This window comes from Episyrphus balteatus, chromosome 1 (genome assembly GCF_945859705.1).
Source record: "Episyrphus balteatus chromosome 1, idEpiBalt1.1, whole genome shotgun sequence".
NCBI lineage: Eukaryota > Metazoa > Arthropoda > Insecta > Diptera > Syrphidae > Episyrphus > Episyrphus balteatus.
Window position 1 is genome coordinate 73,553,799 of NC_079134.1, and position 25,245 is coordinate 73,579,043.

Consider the following 25,245-nt stretch of genomic DNA (forward strand, 5'->3'; position numbering starts at 1 on the left):
CCTGCCTTTTTGTCTGCTAGTACTTTTGTGTATTAAGCTTTTTCTCTGCGCCTTGCTTCTTTGGGCTCAATGGCAGCATCTTAGCTTCGTATCTCCTCATAGGGAATGTTTAGTCCCAAGTCATTTACCTCTACTAAGCCTCTGCACCGCGACAAGGTGTACAGCCGCGCAAAGGAACTTGGTGGTAACACACACAAGTTGTTTTTGTTCATTCAAAGCCTTTATTTTAATTTTGTTGTTTTTTTAGTAATTTTTCGGAAATATTGATTGAAAGCATGAGAAACTCTGCTTGCGGTCATTTTTTAAAAAATAAATGATATACACAAATAGAAGAACTATGTATATTTAACATTACAAAACTTTATATAATTTATTTAGCAAAAATATTGGCACTTTATGGCAGTTATCTGCCTCTTCGGTGCCTGGACGGAGTTGAAATTGTTTGTTTTTTCTCTTAATTTATTATCTTACAACGAAAATTAAAATACTACATGAAAATAATGATACAAAAACATTGCAAAACTATATTTAAATTTATTCAGCTTAAATATTGGCACGTAATTGAAGTTATCTGCCTCGTCGGTGCCTGGACGGAGTTGAAATTGGATGGAGTTGAAATCGTTAATTTGTTATGCTAAGTTTTACAGTTTATCTGTGAAATAAATCTTATAACAAAAATAAAAATACTAAATAAAACTAATGATATCGAAACTATAGCCTCATGGCTTGAATTATAAACGGAACAGTATGGGCACTGTGAACTTCCACAAACTTCACAGATATTGAGCAAATATGTTGGTAAGGAATCGAATATCGTTTCATTAAAACGCTCTGCAAAAAAAAAAAAAAAAAAAACAAAGAACAAAATTGATCGGATCAATATAATTTCTAATGTAATTGCAAAATATGTTACCTGGTGCATAATAATCATAAACTCGCACTGGCAAATAGCGTGACATATTTGCCACCGGATACCATCTTTCAATTGTAAAGTTTACACAAATGTCTTCTTTATCCAGCTTCATAATTAAAAGACACAAACGTTATTATATAAATAATCACGCTATACTTAAATAAAAGAAAGAGAATTTATTAATGATGAATATACTTACATAATCGAAATAAAACATGACTTTACGTTCGAAATATTTAGCTTGTTTCAAATTTCTAACGCGATTACTAAGTACGTAGGAATCCAGTTTTTGTTGCTGAATGTAATATCCAGTTGGAATGGTTACATCTAAAACAGCCATCCCAGAGCGCTCAGATTCATTCACATTTATCCAACTTAAATGAAAATAATTTTAACTCAGTTATATTATTTTGAACTATATTAGTTAAGTTATAAATTTGGGATTAATGATTTAGAAAAATTAATGTTTGGATTCAAGCCTTTTAATTACGTTTTGTAGCAATTAGTGATTGGAGGTAATACCTCTAATTTTCTTGTAATACAGTAAAATAAGGAGAAAAAAGGGGTAAATCTCGGAATGAATGTTAGTAGAAATTTTTTTTGCTCAATATCTTCCTTTTGCCATTCTATAACATATCTCAAAAGTCTAGAAAAATCTCATGTCCGCTAGTCGCGATTGCAAGGTCAAATCGCGAAATGAAGATTTTCAAAATTAGCAAAAATAGGCTATGGTATTATATACACATATGATACATGATTTCAAGGCATTTTTTAATGCTGATTCCAAAAAATATAAAATGAAGACAATCTAACTTCTCTGGAAAAAGTTATACCTGTTTTTCATCTGTCAACTCATATTATTATAACAGTTGCAAACTTACTGCCGAAAAACCCTTAAAAGTTATGATAGATGAACCAAATTTTGCATGAAGATTTTAGAATCCATCATTATTAAAAATCAAAACAATCCATTACGAAAAATATATATACCTACGAAATAATGGTATTTTTTGATGGAGGGGCAAATTTTAGGATATGCACTAAAGAAGATTCTTGTTCATCTTAGGAATAAGTGCTAATAGGCTAATTTTTTCATTTTAATCTTTGTTTGGATATTCTTTAACTACCCTCAAAAATCTAAAAAAATCTCATGTCCGCAAGTCCTAATTTTCTTGGTTTGAAGATAAGTTCCAGATTTTAAAAAATTGAAAAACTACACTTCAGATATTTGTGTCAGATCAACTTGAATAAGGTGCATTACTTTTCAGGGATGGTCAGGTTGACTTGTTTGTGAGTTTTGTTGGAATAAGTGTTAAAAAATACCTTTAAATCATGTCGCTTATGTTGGTATACATATAAAAATTTAAACTTTTCTTATTAATTTTTTAAAATCTGCACCTTATTTTCAAACCAAGAAAATTAAGACTTGCGGACATGAGATTTTTTTAGATTTTTGAGGGTAGTTAAAGAATATCCAAACAAAGATTAAAATGAAAAAATTAGCCTATTAGCACTTTTTCTTAAGATGAACAAGAATCTTCTTTAGTGCATATCCCAAAATTTGCCGCTCCATCAAAAAATACCATTATTTCGTAGGTATATATATTTTTTGTAATGGATTGTTTTGATTTTTAATAATGATGGATTCTAAAATCTTCATGCTAAATTTGGTTCATCTACCATAACTTTTAAGGGTTTTTCGGCAGTAAGTTTGCAACTGTTATAATAATATGAGTTGACAGATGAAAAACAGGTATAACTTTTTCCAGAGACGTCAGATTGTATTGATTTTAGATTTTTTGGAATAAGCATTAAAAAATACCTTGAAATCAAGTATCATATGTGTATATAATACCATAGCCTATTTTTGCTAGTTTTGAAAATCTCCATTTCGCGATTTGACCTTGAAATCGCGACAAGCGGACATGAGATTTTTCTAGACTTTTGAGATATGTTATAGAATGGCAAAAGGAAGATATTGAGCAAAAAAAATTTCTACTAACATTCATTCCGAGGTTAAACCCTTATTTGACTGGATTATTGTTAAGTTGGAGTAATTGGTTATGAAGATTATCAAGATTTTACTTTGCAGTACTTGAAGAACAATAACACTGGTCAACAAGTTTTTAGCCACAACAGCCAAAACATACTTTTCTAGTAGTTTTTGATGTGCTGAACTCGAATCTGAAGTCAAAAAATTGTTATTGAACTCCGTTTATATTACCGTTATAAAATGTCAAAAAACGTCATCGAGGCTATGTTTTTATGTGGGGTGAATTCATTATGAGTTAATTTGTAACGGTCCTATTAGAACTGGTTTTATTCTCCGATTCGAATCCGCAATCAAAAAAATTCTATTAGCCTCCGTTCTTCAAATATTACCGTTATAAAATGGAGGCTAATTGAATTTTTCTGATTGCGGATTCGAGTTCAGTAACCCAAAAACCTTCAGAAAAGTATATTTTGGTTCTTATGGCATAAATTCTGTGACCAGTGACTTAAACATTAGATAAAGTTTAGTTTCTCTTTGGCTTATTAACTAAAACTTAAGATATCTTGAGCAATAAAAGAGATATCGGGAAAATTTAAACAGTTTTTGAAAGAAAAATATCTGTTCTTATAATCACCGTTACAAATTAGTTTATAAAATTATCCCACATAAAAACAGAACCTCGAAAACAGCCAAAATGACGATTTTTAGCATTTTATAACGGTAACATTTCAAAAACGGAGGCCAATAAAATTTTTCTGACTTCAGATTTGGATTAAGCAGGTTCTTGTGGCAAGAAAAAGTAAATTTTGTTGACCAGTGTAATCGTGTAAGAAAACTTGATAGTTTGAAAATCTTTTTATTTTGAATTATTTAAAAACACTAAGTTTCATGAAAAATCAAGTCTTCATTGTCAAATACTTATTTATTTGAATTATTTCTGATTCATACTTTTTCATAGTTTCATGGAATTCGTTTTAAATTAAATTAAATAAATTCAAGATTCAAGTAGGCAAAAGAAATTTAAGAAAGGAAATAAAACAAAGGAAATTGAATACAAAAGGTGAGAATAGTTTTCTTTTTATTAGGATTATTTTAGAATATTTTTAGTGTTTGATTCATATGATTTATTCGAACATTGGTGTAACATCATCCATCAGGTTCCCCTGCGAGCTATATGCTCAATGGTGCGTGTGGTGGTCTCCTGGTTCAAGTTCAACCGATCTGCCTCCCATCGGCATCGCACGTATTAAGTCTTGTCCCGTCGGAAAAGAAAAGTTGTCTCGTGTCACTAATTGTTTATAGTCCAATAGTGTTTTTTCTGTGTCAACTAAATTTTTTAATAAAATTCCCCCGAAAAAATTAATATAATAAAAAAAAAATCAATAGCCCTATTCAAATTAAAAAAAAAATAAAATAAAATAAAATAAATAAATGCAAAAATAAAATTAATTCTCTCAAATCCATCGCGAGTGTAACAAAAAAAGAAAATATCCAACAACAACAACACTGAAATACCTCTCCCGAAATAAAAGAAAAAAAAAAAAAATAACAACAAATGCCCACTTTGCAAATACCTAGTGTTAAATACAACAAAAAAAAATCATATACCCACCAAGTGCAAAAACAATAGAAACAACTACTGCAATAGCATCACACAACAACAGCTTATCAAAAAAAAAAAAAACAAAAACTCTCGCGTCTCCCAAATTGCCTTCAGTGTTCAGTGCATACGAGTAATCCTTTCTTTTCCTTCCCCCCATCCTTCTTGCAGTCTGACTTGATAACGATTGTGGTTTCGCGAGTGGAACCTCTTCTCAAAATGCCGTAATCGTTATCAGTTTGATTTCCAGATAGATTATTGTGTGTGTTGATAAATAACCAGGGGCGGATCGATACAAATTATCACTAAGGCATAACACTAGTGATAATTTGTTTTGTTGAAGCCCAAATTGGAATTTATATAACATATTCAATATAGTTAATTGTGGGATAAGGTTTTTAAAAGTTTTGGTATATTTAAATGGTAGGTACATTCAGGGTCGATTATGCCAACATTCGTGGGCTTAGATCGAACTTCTGCGATGTGTACATTTACACTGTACAAAACAGGCCAGCTGTTTTGGCATTAGGTGAGACTCAAATAAGTGAAAATTCAGATTGTTCTGAATTTAATTTAAATGGGTATTGCTTGGTGCCATTATTCTTCTCTCACCACGGTCTCGCCATATATATTAGAAATGATGTAGCTTCAGGGCTGCCAGAAATCATGATTTAGCATGATTTTCATGTTTTTTGAACTAAAATCATGTTTTAATGTTTTCGTGCCAAAAATCATGTTTTTTTTTTTCAATCCAAGAGAAAAATCTTTATCATCCAACAATTTATAAACCAACAATCTTCACTAGGTGAACTGTTATTTCTAATAAGTTATTCAATACCTACATGAAGTATGTATATATGAAATTAACCCTAACGGCCATATTATTAACTAGTTTAAAAAATACATCTGAATGTAAAATTGTCAAATGTCAAAAATAAATCCAAATCCAAAATAGTTATCCCGATTTTAACTATGAAAATAGGTAAAAATGACTTTTTTCTCTGTATGATAGTATTATGGATTTGGATTTATTTTTGACATTTCAATTTCCTTACATCCAGATGTATTTAGTATACTAGTATCTATGTTTTCAAGTTTTATTCCTGCCATTTTTGTAATTTAAGTTATAACTACAATGGCCACCTTTTGAAAAAAAGTGTGAAAATTACAAAAGCAAATAATTTATTTTTTTCCTACAAAAGGCAATTTTTCCAGAAAAAAAAACTATAAACTAAATTTTTGAAGGTCCGTCAAGATAGCACCCACACCCCCGAATTTACTGCATCTGAGTATGCAGTAATTTGTTGCTAATTTGTTGCTAATTAGTTGCTCTAATCTCGAATTTGTTGCTCCACTCCTGCCCCCTTAAAATTGATGGAAAGGGTGTGGGTGCTATCTTGACGTCAAGATAGCACCCACACCCTTTCCATCAATTTTAAGGGGGAAGGAGGAAAATTAACTCGAAATAATTTGTTTTATTCCCCCCTAGTCACGATGTGGATGTTCATTTTCTATCAGTTTTTGCTTTTTTATAAATCATGTTTTTTCAACATAAATAATGTTTTTTATCATGTTTTTTTAAATTTCAAAATGGCAGCACTGTGTAGCTTATCAACTCCAACCACAATACGGCCTGTGTGTAAACACAAATTTTAATTTCATGTGGTTAAAATTCACGGTTAATAAGCGCATCATTCATACGTGTTTTATTTATCGGAGCCCCAACCTGGACAGTAATTCAACTTCTAACGAATTTGATGCTCTGTCCGACTCCATCCAAAGGATTGTTTCCCTGTATCCTCACACTGAAATCGTCATTACGGGCGATTTCAATGTACACAATTCTTCGTGGCTTCGCTATTCTGGCCAGACAACACCCGAAGGAAGGTATGTTGAAATCTTCGCTGAGTTAAACCATCTAACTCAGCTTGTCGACGAGCCAACTCGCATTTCGGACGTTATGGGCCAAGCTGAAAACACCCTAGACCTGTTTCTTACCTCGGACCCAGATAAATACACTGTTAGTGTATTATCGCCTCTAGGCAAGTCAGATCATTGTGTCATATCTGCAAATTTCTCATGTCTCAAAAATCCAGTTAAAGAAAAATCACCAAAGAGAACTGTTTGGCAATACGAGAAAGCCAACTGGGAGGGACTCAACGGTTTCTTTAAAAACTTTAACTGGTCGCTATGCTTCCTCGATAGTGACGTTGATTCCAGTGCAGATATGATCACAAATTTAATTCTCTCCGGAATGAGAAATTTTATCCCGAATAGGGTTAAAACAATCAAACCGAAAGAGAATGCATGGTTTGACTAGAGCTGTAAAGAGGTTATCAGGAATAAAGAGGTAAGTTTCCGTTGTTATAAAGCCAATCCCACTGAGGAAAACCGGAAAAAGTTCAAACAGGCTAGAAAGGTCAGCAACGCCCATATCCGACGAACCAAATTCCTGCATGATCAAAAATTAAGACAAAAAATACTTCAATGTCCCACAGGGAGTAAAAATTTTTGGTCATTTGCTAAAAACATTAAAAACTCTTCGTCATCTGCGGTTCCAACGCTTGTCTTCAATGACACTCCCTTTGTAAGCTCTGTTGAGAAAGCTAATCTCCTAGCAAAGCAGTTCGCTGCCAACTCTACACTGCCAGATAGTGTCATGACTCCTCCAGTACTTGAGTGTGTAAACGGTTCCATGGGACGAATCTTCTTTCGCACTCGTACAGTGGCAAGAGTCCTGAAAGACCTTGACATACACAAATCCGCTGGCCCGGATAGTATCCCTCCCATCGTTCTGAAGAGGTGTTCTTCCACGCTGGCAAAACCACTGCGTAAGCTTTTTCATCTGTCCTACTCTACTGGACTCGTTCCGAGTGGATGGAAAACCGCATTTGTCCAGCCTGTCCCTAAAAAAGGCGAATCCTCCTCACCCTCCAACTATCGACCAATTGCACTCACGTCCCTTCTTTCCAAGGTCATGGAAACGCTGATTAATTTCCAGCTTAAGAAATATCTTGAAGAACGGAAGCTTCTTAATGACCGGCAGTACGGCTTTCGTAGCAATAGGTCCACTGGTGATCTGATGGTATATCTCACCGAACAGTGGAACAAATCTTTGCATCGTTTTGGAGAAAGCAAGATTATTGCGCTTGATATTTCAAAGGCATTTGATAGAGTTTGGCATCAAGCTCTCTTATCGAAAATGCATGCATTCGGTATCGATGATTCTCTTCTTCATTGGATTAGAAATAACCTTTCGGGCCGTTCAATACAAGTCGTATTGGATGGTTTCAAGTCTGAAACCCACAAAATAAACGCTGGTGTGCCCCAGGGCTCCGTTTTGTCTCCGACTCTCTTTCTCATTTTCATTAATGATTTGCTCTCTGAAACTTCTAATCCATTAAATTGTTTCGCAGATGATAGAAAGCAAGATTATTGCGCTTGATATTTCAAAGGCATTTGATAGAGTTTGGCATCAAGCTCTCTTATCGAAAATGCATGCATTCGGTATCGATGATTCTCTTCTTCATTGGATTAGAAATAACCTTTCGGGCCGTTCAATACAAGTCGTATTGGATGGTTTCAAGTCTGAAACCCACAAAATAAACGCTGGTGTGCCCCAGGGCTCCGTTTTGTCTCCGACTCTCTTTCTCATTTTCATTAATGATTTGCTCTCTGAAACTTCTAATCCATTAAATTGTTTCGCAGATGATAGTACCCTCAGCTTTTCATATTCGTTTGAAGATTCACACCCATGTCCTTCGGATGTGGATTTTCAGCGACAAAATATGATAAGCTCATTAAATTCTGACCTTGACAGCATTGTTCAATGGGGAATAAGAAATCGTGTAGAATTTAATGCATCAAAAACACAATGCTGCTTACTATCATTAAAACGGAACCTTCCACCCATATGCCACTATCAATGAGTGGCACTTGCATCGAGGAAACTGAGAAACTTTCCATTCTCGGTATGAGTGTAACAAACCACCTTCTGTGGAACGAACACATATTCGATGTCGCCAAAAACGCTGCGAAATGTTTAGGTTTTCTCCGAAGATGCAAGAAATTCTTCTCATCTTCTGATCTAGCTGTAATCTATAAAGCTTACATTCGACCAAAACTTGAATACAATTGTCACATCTGGGCAGGTGCTCCGATAACGTATTTGAGTTTCTTGGACAGAATACAAAAACGTGCTTTCAAAATGATAGATGATAGATCGATAACTGAGACAATTGCGTCCCTAGACCACCGACGTAATGTGTCATGTCTCTCCTTGTTTTATCGCTATTTTTATAAACAATGTTCAGATGAAATAGCTAGTTGCATTCCTCCCCTGAAAAAATTTAACCGTAATACTCGCGCTTCTAGGAATGCTCATCAGTTTACCCTTGAGCCCAACTTCGGACGTACCGTCAAATACAGAGATTCTTTCTTTAGCCGCACCACACGAATGTGGAATATATTACCCGCCTCTGTTTTTCCCTGCCATTTTAATGTCCAGAGCTTTAAAACTAATGTGCATCGGTTTCTCCTTTTAAATCCCTCCCTATTTTCCTGAAGCTCGCACTGTGTTTAACATATTAAGGGTATTTAACGCGCGTTAATTATAAAAAAAAAAAAAAAAAGTTAAGGGCATTGGTGTAACATCCATCAGGTTCCCCTGCGAGCTATATGCTCAATGGTGCGTGTGGTGGTCTCCTGGTTCAAGTTAAGGGCATTGGTGTAACATCTATCAGGTTCCCCTGCGAGCTATATCGATACCTCCCCTCATTTTTTGAAAATGACTTTTTGATGTGGAAATATACTATAAGTTGAGCGCCACGTTTTGGTACCATTTTGGTTGTTCTATCATGTATACAAATGAAACTAGAGAGAAAATAAAATTGTGCAGCCCAAACATTTGTTTTTTGCGTTTCCTGAACAATTTTAGAAATGTCGCTTAATACATTCTTCTTCTTCTTCCTTCTCAATGGTGCGTGTGGTGGTCTCCTGGCTCAAGTTAAGAACGTTGGTGTAACATCCATCAGGCTCCCCTGCGAGCTATATGCTCAATGGTGCGTGTGGTGGTCTCCTGGTTCAAGTTTTTAGCGTTGGTGTAACATCCATCAGGTTCCCCTGCGAGCTTTATGCTCAATGGTGCGTGTGGTGGTCTCCTGGCTTTCTTTTTATTTGACATTGGTGTAACATCCATTTATCTTACCAAGGTGCTCGAGGTACAAGGTTGCGTGTAATGGTCTCCTGGTTAAAATGGCATTGGTATAATATCCAACAAATTATGTAATAACACTAAACCGTTCTTTAATGCAGATTACGTGCAACAATTTGCGGCAATTTTCAAATAATTGTTTGCAGGCCATTAAATGTCTAATTTTTCTAAGTATTATGGTTTTTTTGAGTATTTCGTCTAGTTTGATTTGAAAAAAAAAAAAATTATTTCGGGAAATTTTTTTGTATTCATTCTTAAAATTGATCTAAAATACAAAGCTTGATAGAATTAGAAGTACAAAGATCCGAGGAAGCCTTCATGTTAAAAATACCATCTCCCAAAAAATTGGGGGCTTGCCGCCGATTTCTGAGGTCAATCCGGCGAACCCCACAAGCGGATCACTAGTGTGAAGCAGTAACGTGGGATAGTTATGATCCCCTCGACATCGAGATCATAACAGCGCCGAGAAAAAGGAAGAAGAAGAAGAAGATCTAAAATACACTAGCCCAAAAAATTAAGGGAACAAAAAAAAATAGTAATTTTTTTAGTGATTTCCGATAGGCTGTATCTCAGTAAAAAATAATCGCATCATGACAAAATGAAAAGCATGTGAAAGCTCTATTCTTCTAGTCTTAGGATTTAATGTTAAAATATTTTCTTTTTAACGGTAAAATAGCTAAATCGTTAGAACTGTTCAAAAATCAAAATTTTCCAATTTTTTTTGTTTTTACTTTTCTCTTAAGAAAGTGGGAAAATTTTTGCTGATAAAATGATTATTATTTTTAGAAAAGCTATTTATTTGGCTTTAAGGTTCATTTTGTTTCAAACTTGGTCTGATCCTTATAACCTGTCTCCATATGAACAAAGGATCCAACTTCTTCAGATTCAAACTCTATATCAAAGACGAGTTAATAATGACCTAATATTTCTCCATCAACTTCTTAATGGACACATTGATGCTCCAACCTTGTTAGCCTGTATCGGGATTAATTATCGCGGAGGGTCTCACCACCTTCGAAGATTTGAACTTTTACACGTTGACTTTCATAGTACAAACTATGGCAAACATGAACCTCTTAATCGTATGTGTAAACTTTTTAATTTAAACACATCTTATATCGACTTTAATATAAGTAAGGTGGGATTGAAAACAAGTTTTCGGACCAGTGCACCACTATCGTAATTGTTTTTCAATGTCTGTATTAATTTTATAATGTAATATATGTCAACTGTTAGTTTTGTATAGTAGTATATATTTTTGTGCATGTGTTATTTACTAACCACTAACACATGCACTTATGATGAACCTCTGATTGTAGATCGTAGCTTGCTCTAAGCTCACTACATCGGAAATTTCTGAAGTGAAAAAAAAAAAAAAAACTTCTACGATTTTTTTTAGACTGCAATATCAGTCATCAAACCAAAAACCATCCTATTGAATTTGACTATCATTATCTCAACAACGGATCACTGTAGAGAATATTCAAGGACACTTTTGAAAACTTCATTCAATTATCTACAAAGAAATTAAGTTTGCTTTGTTAAACAAAATGTTTTCTTATTTTTGAGATTAATTTAGAAAAGCTATCAAAATAGGCATTTTTGTGGTTTTTTAGAAAATGTACCGCTATTTAATTTCTATGGGTGATAATAATAAACTGAGGCTTAATTATTGAAGCTTAATATACCTGAAACTATTATGCAAAGTTTCAGACTTATTCATCAAGCAGTTTTTCTGTTGTGAGGGTTTGAACTTTTGAGATGGAATAAAACACCATATTTCTGCAGGTCTAAATGACTTACTTCTGGTAACCTTTTTATGAGCAAAATCAAATTCTTTCGAGTTTATTTCAATATTTTATTAATAAATATCGTTTAAGTTTTAGATAAACCAAGGAAAAACAAAACATTTTCAAAATTAGGAAAAATATCCAAAAATGGTATAAAAAGCTTTTTTTCAAAATTTAACTATTTTTGAAAACTTTTAATTTTTCCTTGGTTTATCTTCAACATTTTTTTTGTTACAATACAAAGTACGCTTAAGACCCGATTTTTCAATCTTCTAATAAACAGTCAGTTAACTGTCTGTCGAACAAAGATATTAGGCTCATAAAAAATCAGATAAAATCATTGAATTTTTCAATTAAGAAAGATCACTCAGTTAGCTATTCTAAAGAATAACACAAAAAAAATGTCAAATTCAAAATTTCTTTCAAAACAGTTAAAGATTTAATATAAAGTAATTAATTCTAATTACAAATTTTAAAATTTTCGGAGAAAAAAAAACAAAATTTTGTGTATTTTTCAAAACTTTGAATTGTGGTAGCGACCCCTAGAACGTATTTAAACTGGACCAAATTTTACCCAATTTATATTTAAGGCAGGATGAACAAAATGAAAGGGTGTCCCATTAAAATTTCGAAAATTGATTTTTAAGAAGCACCCTTACATACAACCATTAAGTTTGTTAGGACAAACTCGTCATTTAAATTTTTTTTAAATTAACCCCAAAAATTAACCATCATTTGATGTTTTTTGTATTTAATAGTAAACAAATTCGAATATAATATTGCATTTGGTCACAGCACAGTCTTGAAAAAATAAAAAAAAGATATAAACGTATGGAAAACGTGAGCTATTTAGCTATCGTTCGAACATGAACGTTTTGGCGTATACGTTTAGACGATTTTCGTCTTCTGTGAAGCAAAAAAATTATAGCGAAAACATGATCGTTCAAACGATTGACGTTTTCAATTTTACGTGAAGCAACTCTATCGTCCAAACGTTAACGTCTGACGATAATCGAGATACGGAATGACCCCCCAAAAATTGTCCTTCTGACCCCTTAATTGAACCGATGAGTGAAAGAACCGTATAAGTCAAAAATTTTAGTTCTGTTCTGTTCTTTTACTCAATGGAAATATACACAATCAAAATTGTTTTTTATTATTTTATTGACTATAAATATTATACTGAGCTGAAAAATAATAGTTTATTATAATACTTTTATTCTGAAGGATCATTAGATGTTGTTTTCTATGAAGTTATGTGGTAGTAAAACTGAAATGCTTCTCCAGATATGTATTTCAAAACATTCTTAACATCTACAACTTTGTTTTCATTTATAGCAACTGGTTCCTGATATGATCTTGCAGTTGGTAACTTTTTTTTCTGTAACCTTTGGAGGTATTTTATTTATTAAATGATATAAAAATGTACAGACTTCATCTAGACCCTTATGTCCTTGACCTTCATGATAAGTGTAAAAGTGACCAGAATTATCTCTTAGGTCATGTATTTCAAATGCATATACATACCCACAATTGGCGGTAATAAAACATCTCTTGCACAGGCATCTCCGGCAGAGGCGAATTCTGCATGAAATCAAAGGTAATGCCACACACATTATGTCTTTCACCGCACAAGTCCTTTTATTTTTTTTTATTTGTGTATAAAATTTTCCGGCTTTACGCTAATGGCACTACCGCAAAGATTATGATCTTTAAGTTTTGTCCCCAATCCTTCACATTCGCTACAAACATCTTCCTGAGGTCTACCAAATCTTAAAGAATTGTTTTCATTGAAGTACTTAAGGTAGTATTCATACTTCACGTTAGAGCCCAGATCGGTCTACTGTTTTAAGAAAAGCTCAACATGCTTTTCACACTTAAGTTAGCATTTAGGTATTCAACTTGTTTTGAGCTACTATAATGTGAGATTTTTTTAGGGAATGTAAAACGGAGGTAAAACGTGTGAACGATGATTGTGTGTACCTCTAAAATCAACTGGCATTTTATTTTTCTTTAAAAGAATGTTCAAGCGCTGCAGTCGGGAGTTGGAGATCCCATGCAAAGGAAGAAACGTTGTTTTACATACCTTTATTTTGCTTCCATCTTTTTTAATAAAATAAGAAAATGATGCGGTTTTAATTATATTTTGAGTATTTTCTCGAGGTCGACGTCTTGCTATGGGGCTTGCTTCCATCAGTCCCATTAGGTAAATATCCTCCTCTGTTTTTTTAGAGAAATCCAGAAAGTTTAATAGAAAATATTCTCTCTCATCTTGTGAAAATTTGCTTGCACAACCATCATTACACCTACAATTTAAAGTTAATTCCATACCTTCTTCATGGTATGACAAATGCGCTTACTAAATGGGTTGTATTCTTTTTTTTTTTGCAACGGTATTCCCAGCCTTATATTTATATTCTTGACCATGAACCCTCGAAAATGTTCGTTTATTTTGTTTTCATTTGACTCTCTAAAGTACTGTTTTTTTTGCTCATTGGTAGGTCTTCATGCGTAGAGCATTTCTGCATACTCAACTCAAAAGTGATTTGTTTGGACTTTTACGGTTCTTTCACTCATCGATTCAATTGCTTACTCCAATGTTCAATAATCAAGCCATCTGGGACCATTTATACTTGTTAGAAATGATGTTAGTTCATGCATTCGTTCAATTGAAATTCTCATATTTGCCGATGATATGTAAGACTTTTAAGACCAAAGATGCTGACCACCCCCGGATCCTTCTACAGTCTGAGAGTTGAAGAGTTTGTTGTGGGAAAAACTGTCTTTCTCTCAACCCAGTCTAATGCGAAACAATTACTTCCTTTCAAAAACATGTCTCGAATGTCTTCGATTATCATATATCGAAGCACTAACTGTGTCAAGTATTTAGTTTTAAGGACTTAAGTATCCAACTCACATCAAACTTAAAATTCACCGAACATCATTAGTGAAATGAAACATTCAAGTTAAGTCGTACAATGATTCTTGTCAATTTTAAATACGTTTTACGGCTATATATAAATATCCTACTCGGTTGAAAATACGATCTTGATTTAGTCTAAGTGCAATTCTTTCGTTTAACTTAATTCGTTCTTCGATTAACACATTAATTTTTTTGTAATTTACTTACAAAATAATCAACTCATCATATTTTTTATATTATATATATATATATATAATAGACTGATTCAAAAAAAAAATAGAGCGGACAATTTTATAAAAGAAAATGATTTTGTCAAGCCTTTTGGATGAACCATTAAAAAGATAAAAAATTCTAAACACAAATACACAATCTTTCCCATACAAATCGTATGGGAAATAGAAATTTGCGATGCGGCGGTACTTAATGTTAACATTAAGGGCTGAAACTTTTACAGTATTTTTTTTTTCGTCATTTCCAACAATATTTTCAACAATGCTTTGACAAAAAAAAAATTTTTTTGAATCAGTCTAATATATAATATTCCATCACAATAGGAGGAAGAAAACCCAAAGCTGAAGTAGAACAGAAACATGTTGCGGACCGAAGCTGCAAGGAACTCCAAAACAATCCACAAATTCCCCTTTGCCACGGCTTCGTACACATGTGTCGAGTCCTAATAATGTAAATTTATTTAAGGATATGCAACTGCAACTAAAAAATATCAACGATAATTTCACAACCAAAATATCAAAAATCGAAACAATTTTATCAAATATCGATCAACAAATAGGTGAAATTCAAACCGATTTTAAAAATTTCGCATCTCGGTTGTCAAAAATTGAAGATGAGCACTTAATCTTGAAGGAACGAGATAAAAAAATTGCAACACGAAATTGATAGGTACTATTAATCAAAACGTCACCATGGCATCTCTGACGTTGAAATTCTTAAAACCAAAGCACCTGCTACTAAAAATGCAAATATTCTTACGTCAGAGGTAGCATCTATTAAGGAAGCACTAGAAGCACTTGAAAACAACAACATTTCAACGGATGCTGTTATTTACAACATACCTGCCCACCAACCAAATCTTGTTAGTATTTTCAACCACTTATACCTATCACTTCGTCGGCACAAAGCCAAAACCGCGAATCTGCATTTTTTGACATTTTCACTTTAATGCGTCATTTACCTTGTTATCGGTCCACTGCGTTGACTCCGATCCTCCAACCGTTGCCTAAAAGCCTAAACTATCAATTTCCGTTGCACGAGTTCCCATAAGATTACATGAGTTTATCAAAACTTTGAAGCCGTTTTTCTCAAAACTACAATTTTGCAGATTCGTGGTTTTGGCGTTGTGCCCACGACTTGATATCATAGCGCCAACACTTAGGTGTATCTTTCGCACTCGTCACAATGAAAAATCCATTCTTTTCATCGTATGAAAGGAATGTTTTACATGGAAAAATTTCCGAAAACCGAAAAGTTCACAAACGACAACTCATACTTAGCGACGTGGGATTAGAAGTAATAATTTTATCAAAATTGAAATTTAAAAAAATAATTTTTATTTGTTCAATTCGGAATCTATCTTAAGACTAACATTTGTATTTAATTTTATTGTTCGTTATACTTCGGTTTTCAACGTGTGATATGCAAGCTTGCATTAACAATGTGCAAGATTGCATTCACATGTTGAAATAAAATATTTCTTAGAATAATTATTATAAATTGTGTGAATGGAAAATAAAATGCAAAATTCTAGGAATAATTGATATTTGTAACATTAATATGTAGTTCGTTGCAAAGTGCAATGAACTTGTTTATTAAATGATATTTTTATTGGAGGCATGTGTAACACCCCCACCGTCAGATTGAGGCTCCGACGAAATTTTTACTTTTGATTTATTTTGCATTTTGTGTTTTATTAAAAGACTAATTACAATACAAAAAAACAATATCATGAAAATATTTGAAGCTAATGATGTAATGTTAAAAGTTACATTATTTTTTTTTATTTCTTGTATTATTTCTCTATTTTGAATATGTTTGAGGTATAGTTCTTCAATATTTAATTGAGGTATAGTTTTATTTTTACTAACTTTAATGAAGAAATTTGGCAAAACAAATTTGTCATGAATAGATTTAATAAAGTTTTGATAAGTTACATTTTTAATGTTCAATTTACAATTTTGAAATTTTATTAAATAATTTCCTTTCAGTATTATATTTTGTTTATTACAGTTTTGAATAATTTGTGTTTCTTTTATATTTTTTAACAGTATTATACCTGTTGTTATTTCTTTAATTTCTGATGTGTTTGATTTCATTTTATTACATGTTTCAATTGTTTTTCTAGGTTTAAATATTTGATGAATACAATATTCATCCGAAATTTCGACGAGATTTCTTTTTATATTGTCTTTTACAGGAAATTCAAAAATATTATTATCTTCATCTAACAGAACGTTTTTAAATTTGAACATAACCGCCATGTTCTCTTTATCCGAAAGTGGTTCTATAGCTATTTGAGAAAATCTATGATCAGATATTTGTGGAAGTAGTAATATGATAATAATTTGGTCTTGATATGTTGCAACGGTTAGCTTGATTTCTGCTAAGTTTTCTATGTCCGGAACTAAAGCTAGTTCTTCTGGACTCAAAATGTTTCTAGTTAAGATTCCTAGTTTACTTGAAAATAAAATTTGCTCTATGTCGTCAATGTGGTTTCTGAGGAGTAAAATGTTGTTGTTTATCTGATATAAGTATTGCATTATTTCAAGTTCGGTTTCGATTGTTTGTATTGTTCCTATTAGTTTTTGGTTGTATGTGTTTAGGTAAGTTTCTATTGATTTTTGTTGTTTATTAATGTGGTTCGTAACATTAGTAATTTGTTCTGTCAACAACTTATTTATGATAACTTGTTTATTATTTTCATTAATAAGTTTCTTATTTTCGGAATTTAATTGATTAAGTTTCTCTTTAATTTGGACCTCATCTTCTTGGTCCATCGTGCCTGCAATATATTTTAGTCCTGTGCCTAAAATATTTACGAGTGCTCTCTTGGTTTTGAAATGCGGTTTAATATTTTGAATTTTTGCAGTTAGAAGTAAAAGATTTTGTTTTAATGTCATGAACATAGGTCCTAATAATTCTGTTTTGTCTTCTAGTTTTAAAATGTTGTTATGTATATGTTCCTTAGTAGTCTCGAATTCTGTAATATTAATTATATGAAGTACCTTTACGTAATTTTTAAATATTTTAATTTCTCCCAGATTTATTGTTATATGTCCGTTGTTGTTGTTGAGGTCAGTAATTTGTATGTCTTGAGTTTTTGTTATGGTCAATATCATGAGCAATATGAGTATCGAATTCCATTTTAGTGTAGTCATCTTTATTTCCTGTAAATAAATTATGAGTTATATTTCGTTGTTGGTTCGTCTATGTTTGATATTTTTTTCTTGATTTAATATGAGTTCTATAATACTTATTTTGATTTTTTAAATCAATAACATGGTCTTCATCTATCTTTTGCGTATTAAGTTTTCTGTATTTTGTATGGTTTTTTCCTCCTCTAATTTCTTTTATAAAGTTCTCTCCACTTTCTAGAGTTTCGTCTTGTCGGTTTTCGTTTAGTTTGTCTATGACTTTTTGTTTTTTCTTTAGAATGGTGTCATGAATGTCTTTATATTCGTCCTGGTGTATTTGTCCATTAACAAAGTCTATGGGTTTTCGATTTGTTGTAGAATGAATTGAATTATTGTAATATGTTATAATCTTTAAAATTTTGTCTTCGGTTGTATCGTCTTCCGTTCTGTCATCATGTTTTAGAAGTCGGATATGTTCGTTAATAGTATTGTGTAATCTTTCAACGTCAGAGTTTGATGTGTGGTTGCTGTTGGATGTATAATGGATTTCTACGTTACAATGTTCTAGATATTCTTTCATGGGAATTGCTTTAAATCCCAGTTCATTATCTACTATAATTGTTCTTACTTTTCCGAATTGGCTAAAATAGTAAGAAAGAGCTCTTTTAAATTCTATCCACGTTCTACTAGAAATTTTGATTGCACAAGCGTGCTTTGTGAATTTGTCTATTATAGTTAAAAATAGTGACTTTTCTAAGGTATAGAATACGTCTATATGGATTATTTCATGCGGTTTTTCTGGAGTTTCCGTAATTTTAAATAACGGCTTAGGAGGGTTTCTTACGTATTTTTCAATATTACACACATCGCAGTTGTTTATATATTGTGTTATTCTTTTAAGCAGTTTTGGGTTGAAATAACTTAATTTTATTTCTTTGTATACTTCTGTTATACCTCTATGATTATTTCTTAAATGTTCTTTCTCTATTATTTCTGCTAGTTTATTTTCATCTGTTACATCTTCTAACAGTTGAAAACACCGAATAATTTTAAATTTATCATTGTTTGAGAAGTTATCTTGAAAAGCTTTTTCAAAGATATTATAAAATTGATCATCTTCAATGAGAATTGCATTTAAACCATTAGGTTTAAAATGATTTTTTAACAGCATTATGGCATATTGTTCATCCAAGTTTTTTAAATGTATCGTACATCGATTCCTATCAAATACTTTTAAATGTTTAATTCGAGTTGCTCCTGATTGAGATTTTACTATTATTACTTGATTTTTAAAAATATTAATACCTGATTTAGTTATAGGAATGCAGTCATTATTACTTATAAGATTTACTTCTGTATTTACGGGTATACGGGAAAGTGCATCAGCATTACTGTTTAGAGTTCCCTTTTTATATATTATTTTGAAATCGAATTCGGATAGTCTCAATCTCCATCTTACAAGTTTTGAATTGGGTTCTTTTATTGAGAAGAGCCATGTTAGAGGTTTATGGTCGGTTTCGATTATAAATTTTCTACCAAATAAGTAGGGTCTATAATACTTAGTGGCCCATACGATAGCTAACAATTCTTTTTCTATCGTACTATAATTTATCTCGTGTTCGTTTAAAGTACGACTACCAAATGAAACGGGACGGTCGTCTTGCGATAGGACAGCGCCTATAGCAAAATTGCTAGCATCAGTGGTCAAAGTAAAGGGTTTGGAAAAATCCGGATAAACTAAAATTGGATCGTTAGTAATGAGAGTTTTAAGTGTTTCAAAGGCCTTAATGTATTCTGGATTTAAAATATTTATCTTAGCATCATTTTTTAAATATAATGTCATAGGTTTAGCAATCTTAGAATAATCTTTAATAAATTTCCGGTAGTAACCGGTTAATCCTAGAAATTGTTTAATTTCTTTAGCGGTTTTTGGTATGGGATATTTCTTTATGCACTCAATCTTTTTTGGATTGGGTTTTATGCCTTCAGGGGTAACAACATGGCCAAGAAATTCGGTTTCTTTCTTAAGAAATTCCGATTTGTCCATTTGTACTTTTAAATTTACTTCTCTTAGGCGTTTGAATATTTTCTTTAATGAATCAATGTGTTCTTGTAATGAAGTAGAGAACACAATTACATCATCCATATACACGAGACAGATTTTATTTATATAATCACCTAACGCTTCATTCATCAGCCTCTGAAACGTGGCTGGAGCTGTTTTTAAACCGAATGGCATACGGAGAAACTCATAGTGGCCATTTTCGACGCTAAAAACAGTTTTATGAATATCATCTTCGTGAATTTCAATCTGATGAAATCCCTTTGCAAGATCCAGTGTGGTGAAGTATTGACTTCTGCCAAGTTTTTCTAAAATTTCGTCAATATTCGGGATCGGATATTTGTCATCTACAGTTACTTGATTAAGTTTTCTGTAATCGATCACCATTCTCCACTTTGATTTTCCGCTGGCGTCAACCTTCTTAGGGACGATCCAAATGGGGGCTGAATATGGAGAATTACTGTGCCTAATTATTTTGCTATCCAACATTTCTTGGATTTGCCTATTAACTTCTTCTTTATGTATATAGGGGTAGCGATATGTTCTACTCTGGATAGGAATGTTATCTGTCGTTCTTATTCTATGTTTAATAGCATTTGTAAACGATAGTTTAGTATTTTCTTCATAGAAAATATCATTATATTGTTTGGTTAATTTTAATATCTCTCTTTTCTCTTCACTATTTAAATGACTTATTCTTATTTGTTTTAAGAAAGATAAATTTTCTGAATCTTCGTCTATAATTTTGAAATTTTTGGAATCCACACTTTCAATGTCCATTTTATCTTCAAAAGGGATCAAATCTGTGTTACTTCCAATTACCTCTGCATTTGCAATCATGACATAATTGTCTATATTATAAATTCCTTCTTTTATTATTAAGTTATCTCCTAATATGGTTTCATTTATATATCCCAGTCCTTTTTCTTGTTTAACAGGTACATCTATTTCGGTAAGTTTAACTGATGTAGGGACTTTATTATTAAAATGCAATTCTATGATTTTGTCTTTTGTTTTTATCAATTTATTTTTATAGTCTATATTTACTTCTAAAGGTGTCAATATGTTATTTCCTATTAATCCGTCAAATTCGGTATGGAATTGACAAATTAAGAATTCTGTTCTTATGTTGCTGTCACCTAATTCGCTAAATAGAGGAATCTGTGCCTTTTTATTTATTTTAATATTGTGACTGAGTGTCTTAAGATTAAGTGGTTCTTCTAAATCAATATGCCATTTAGGGTGGCATATTTCTGGGTTTATAATTGAATGGGTGGCTCCAGTATCGATTATAAACTTTAATGGTCTAGTTTTAGATGACACTATTATATAGGGTAGGTTGTATCCGAGGCTAGTAAGTGAAAATTTGAGGGTTCTATATTATAGTTTTGATTTTTTTGATTAGTATCTTGCCTTCTTTGAGCAAGTCCTATTTCCATAGGTTCTTGAGTGTTACGATTATTAGAATTGTTAGAATTCCTGAAAGGGTTTTGATTCTGATTGTTACTGTTGTAGTGCTGGGTATTATTATAGTTATTTGGATGGGGTCGATTATGCTCAAACGGTGGTTTTATGTAGTTATTATTATTAGGTTGCCTATTTGCATTATAACTAGTATTATTTGATCGATAGTGATCGAATGGGGGCTTTATATAATTATTATTTGTTGTTCTAGGTTGCCACGATGTATTAAAATTGTTTGGTCTATAAGACTCAAATGATGGGTTCATATATTGGTGGTTAAATGATCTAGGTTGCCAAGATGTGTTTGGGTTCATTGGTCTTTTCCTTTGTATAGCAGTGTCAGTGTCTTTATGTTGTTGTGTATTAAGTTTAGGAGTAAGGGATTTATTATAAGGATTATAATGTGCGTATCCACACTCATGTAGAATAGTGATTGCACTTTCTAAGCTTTGCGGATTCCTGCAACATATCAGTGAACGCATTGGTTCGGGAATTTTATTTCTAAAAATAACTAGAGCGGAATGTTTATTATTTTCTATGTTTGTTTCGATTATTGTATGATCTTCTTTTTCAAAAATAAGTTTTGTTTTTATATTTAATCGTCTCAAAGTAGTTTTTATTTCATTAAAGAAGTCTACGCTGTTTGTTTTAAATTGGACGGACCTAAGTTCGTCAAATAGCTCCTCGAGTGTAAGTCTGTCACCGAAGTTGCTAATAAGTGTTGCCTTTATGTCAGGCCATGAAGTTATATGAGAGTTTATCTCTAGTACTTCCCTCGCTTTACCTTTTACTTTTGATTTTAAGTAATCAGAAAAGATACTTTGAGAGAGTTGGTCATATTTGACCAAAACAGGGTGGATCTTGTCTACCAAATCTATAAAATTTTGTAGTTCTCTATAATCTCCGTTGAAATCAGGGAGTTTTGAGATGTATTTTAATGGATCTATATTTAATGTTAGCATTTTTTCTTTATTATTATCTGTTCTTTCTGAGAAAAAATTTCCTAATATATCGGAAATTTGACTACTTCTTTCTCTTAAATCCTCTATGTGTTTTGCTATCTCGTTATTTTCTTCTAAAATATTTTCATCTAAATTTCCTGTATTAGACATGTTATTTGAATAGTAAAAGAATATTTAATATATATAAAAAATATATTATAAAAATAATTATATATAAAAAAAAATCAAATGGATTAATAATAATAGAAATAGTAATAATAATGATAAAAATAATAAAAATAATAATAATCAAAGTTAAACCTTGTTGTTGAAAATTTAGTTGATTGTTGCTTAAGAGGTGAGGTGATTTTGTTTTGATGATTGTTGATTTAGAGATGAGCTGATTTTGTTGAGATGATTGTTGATTTAGAGATGAGCTGATTTTGTTGAGATGATTGTTGATTTAGAGATGAGCTGATTTTGTTGAGATGATTGTTGGTGGGTTAATTCACTGAATCCACTTTTATTTTTCTTCTTTCCTTTGATTGTTTTTCAAAAGTCTTAGTTTATGATTCTTTTTATTTTTTTATATTTAATTTAAAAACTTCAATTTTTTTTTTTTTTTTTTATGATATAGGTTCAATGTGGGTAAATGTAGACAGTTTTATGTCTTTTTTTTTTTTTTTTTTTTTTTTTTGACTTTAGATTTTAATATGTTTTCACGGAACAATTTATTGACAGGTATTTTTGTTTCTTAGAAATGTATCTTTATCATTTCATTTCACACTAATTGTTTTGTAGGTTTTGCGGTTCAAACGTAAAAACGAACTATTGTTTCTTTTTTCTTAAAAAAAAACAATATACCACAATCCGTCACCGACTGCGCCAGTAATAATTTTATCAAAATTGAAATTTAAAAAAATAATTTTTATTTGTTCAATTCGGAATCTATCTTAAGACTAACATTTGTATTTAATTTTATTGTTCGTTATACTTCGGTTTTCAACGTGTGATATGCAAGCTTGCATTAACAATGTGCAAGATTGCATTCACATGTTGAAATAAAATATTTCTTAGAATAATTATTATAAATTGTGTGAATGGAAAATAAAATGCAAAATTCTAGGAATAATTGATATTTGTAACATTAATATGTAGTTCGTTGCAAAGTGCAATGAACTTGTTTATTAAATGATATTTTTATTGGAGGCATGTGTAACAATTAGACTCCGATAATCCTATTTATATGGGCACCATACTACTCAGTTCACATAGACCGCCTTGAGAGCATCCAAAGAAGGTTCATGCGTTTTTGTCTACGCTTTCTCCCGTGGTCTCCAGGTTATACACTTCCCCCGTACGCAAATAGATAAAGGTTAATCAATCTTCCGTTATTAACGTGCCATAGGCAATATTTACAGTTATGTTTTATTTTAAAATTAATACATGGGTCAATAACATCTATATTAGCTCTGGATCGTCTAAATTTCAGCTACAGCCAAGCAAATTTACGTAGACAAATTATGTTATGTCCAATATTTAGCAGAACAAATTATGGTTTAAATAATCCTTCAAATCAACTGATTTCAGTCTTCAACAGATACTATTTTATAATTTCTTCATTTAATTCATAGAGAAGCTGTCATAATAAACAATATCGAGTTGCTGTCAGAGAAATTTAAAGATGTCATGGAGAAATCCCTAATATCGAATTCCTTTCAATGCAAAAATCGAATTTTCGGCGATCTTGAAGCGATTTTTTTCTGAAAATCATGTTCCATAGAAAAAAATTCGCCTCAAACGAAGCAGAATTCGAATTTTTTTTTATCCCTCTTTTTTGAGAGATTTACATGGATTTGCACACACACTTGGAACATTCAAACGTCAAGCTGAAAGTTTTCTTCGTCTTGTTTGTTTATTTGAGAACACCAACTTCAAATAAAGAGTAAATTTTAATTGAATATCGTATTTTTATTGCGGAAAAATATGAAATAAATAAAAAAAAATAATGTGCGATCAAAAATATATTTTTTCTTGGCATAGTTCTTGTGAAAAAGTCAAATACCTGTGACTTTTATTGCCGTGATTGTCTTCAAGAAATTTTGTCTCTGTTAAACCACAGCATACGGCCAAAATAATTAACCTTCCACTTCATCTTCACTCAGATCTTAATAATAACTGCAATGATTCTGATTAAAATAAATTTATATTACCGAAGAAAATAAACAAAATTATTGATCAAAAGAATCCACGGTTTTACTTTGAAGAAATTGTTTTGGTTTTAGGTTGACGTTCGTGTAAAAATTGTTGTCAAATGACACACATACAATCGCAAAAAGAATTCGGTCTGTTTTCATGTTCCTTTTTAACACCAAAAATTCGATTTTTTTGAGGCGATTCAAAAAATTGAAAGGAATTCGACATAAGAATAAGAAGTACAGGAATGGGTGTATATCACTTTTATAGTGTAGGATAGCGTGGAAAAAAACTGTCAAAAATAAATCCAAAGCTGTCATTCGAGATATTCTGGTGTGTTAAAACCAACGCGTAATTCAAATTCAAAAATCCTTTAAAATCATTCTTTAACACAATTGCAAAAACTTTTATAGAATTAAATAGTGAGAAAATAAGTCTTCGTTAATAAAAAACAAATAAAACAATAAAAACAATCTGCCCTAGCTAGGTATTCCGTCGGAGCGGATTTTTATCGATTTTCTACGAGTCGGAGACTTTTTGCTTCGAGGTATTTCTCCGATCAGATGATCGGAAATTTTCTCCGACAAATTTCAACGCATGTCATTGCATGCGATGAAGCACTTCTAATGGTTGTATTTTTGAAAGATACAAATCATTTTTTTTTTCCGAAGCCCTCCACAAGTTTTTGTTGCGGAATAAATAATTAAAATGTAAATAATAAAGAAAAATTAGTATTTTAGTTAACTTTTGTTATTTATTATGGTTTTATGTGTTTAGGCAAAA

At 31.8% G+C, this 25,245-nt stretch overlaps 1 protein-coding gene across 2 annotated transcripts in view; it reads right to left on the minus strand.

The window, feature by feature from the left end:
* Positions 1 to 344: 344 nt before the first annotated feature.
* The window catches only part of LOC129907791 (CD109 antigen), a 203,223-nt gene continuing 178,322 nt past the window's right edge, over positions 345 to 25,245 (minus strand). For both annotated transcript variants that reach the window (XM_055984168.1, XM_055984167.1), the window contains exons 5-7: positions 1,113 to 1,287; positions 914 to 1,019; positions 345 to 831 (exon numbers count right to left, since the gene is read on the minus strand). In XM_055984168.1, coding sequence (XP_055840143.1) covers positions 635 to 831; positions 914 to 1,019; positions 1,113 to 1,287 — 478 coding nt within the window. In that variant the 3' untranslated portion in view covers positions 345 to 634. The remainder of the gene's footprint in view (positions 832 to 913; positions 1,020 to 1,112; positions 1,288 to 25,245) is intronic.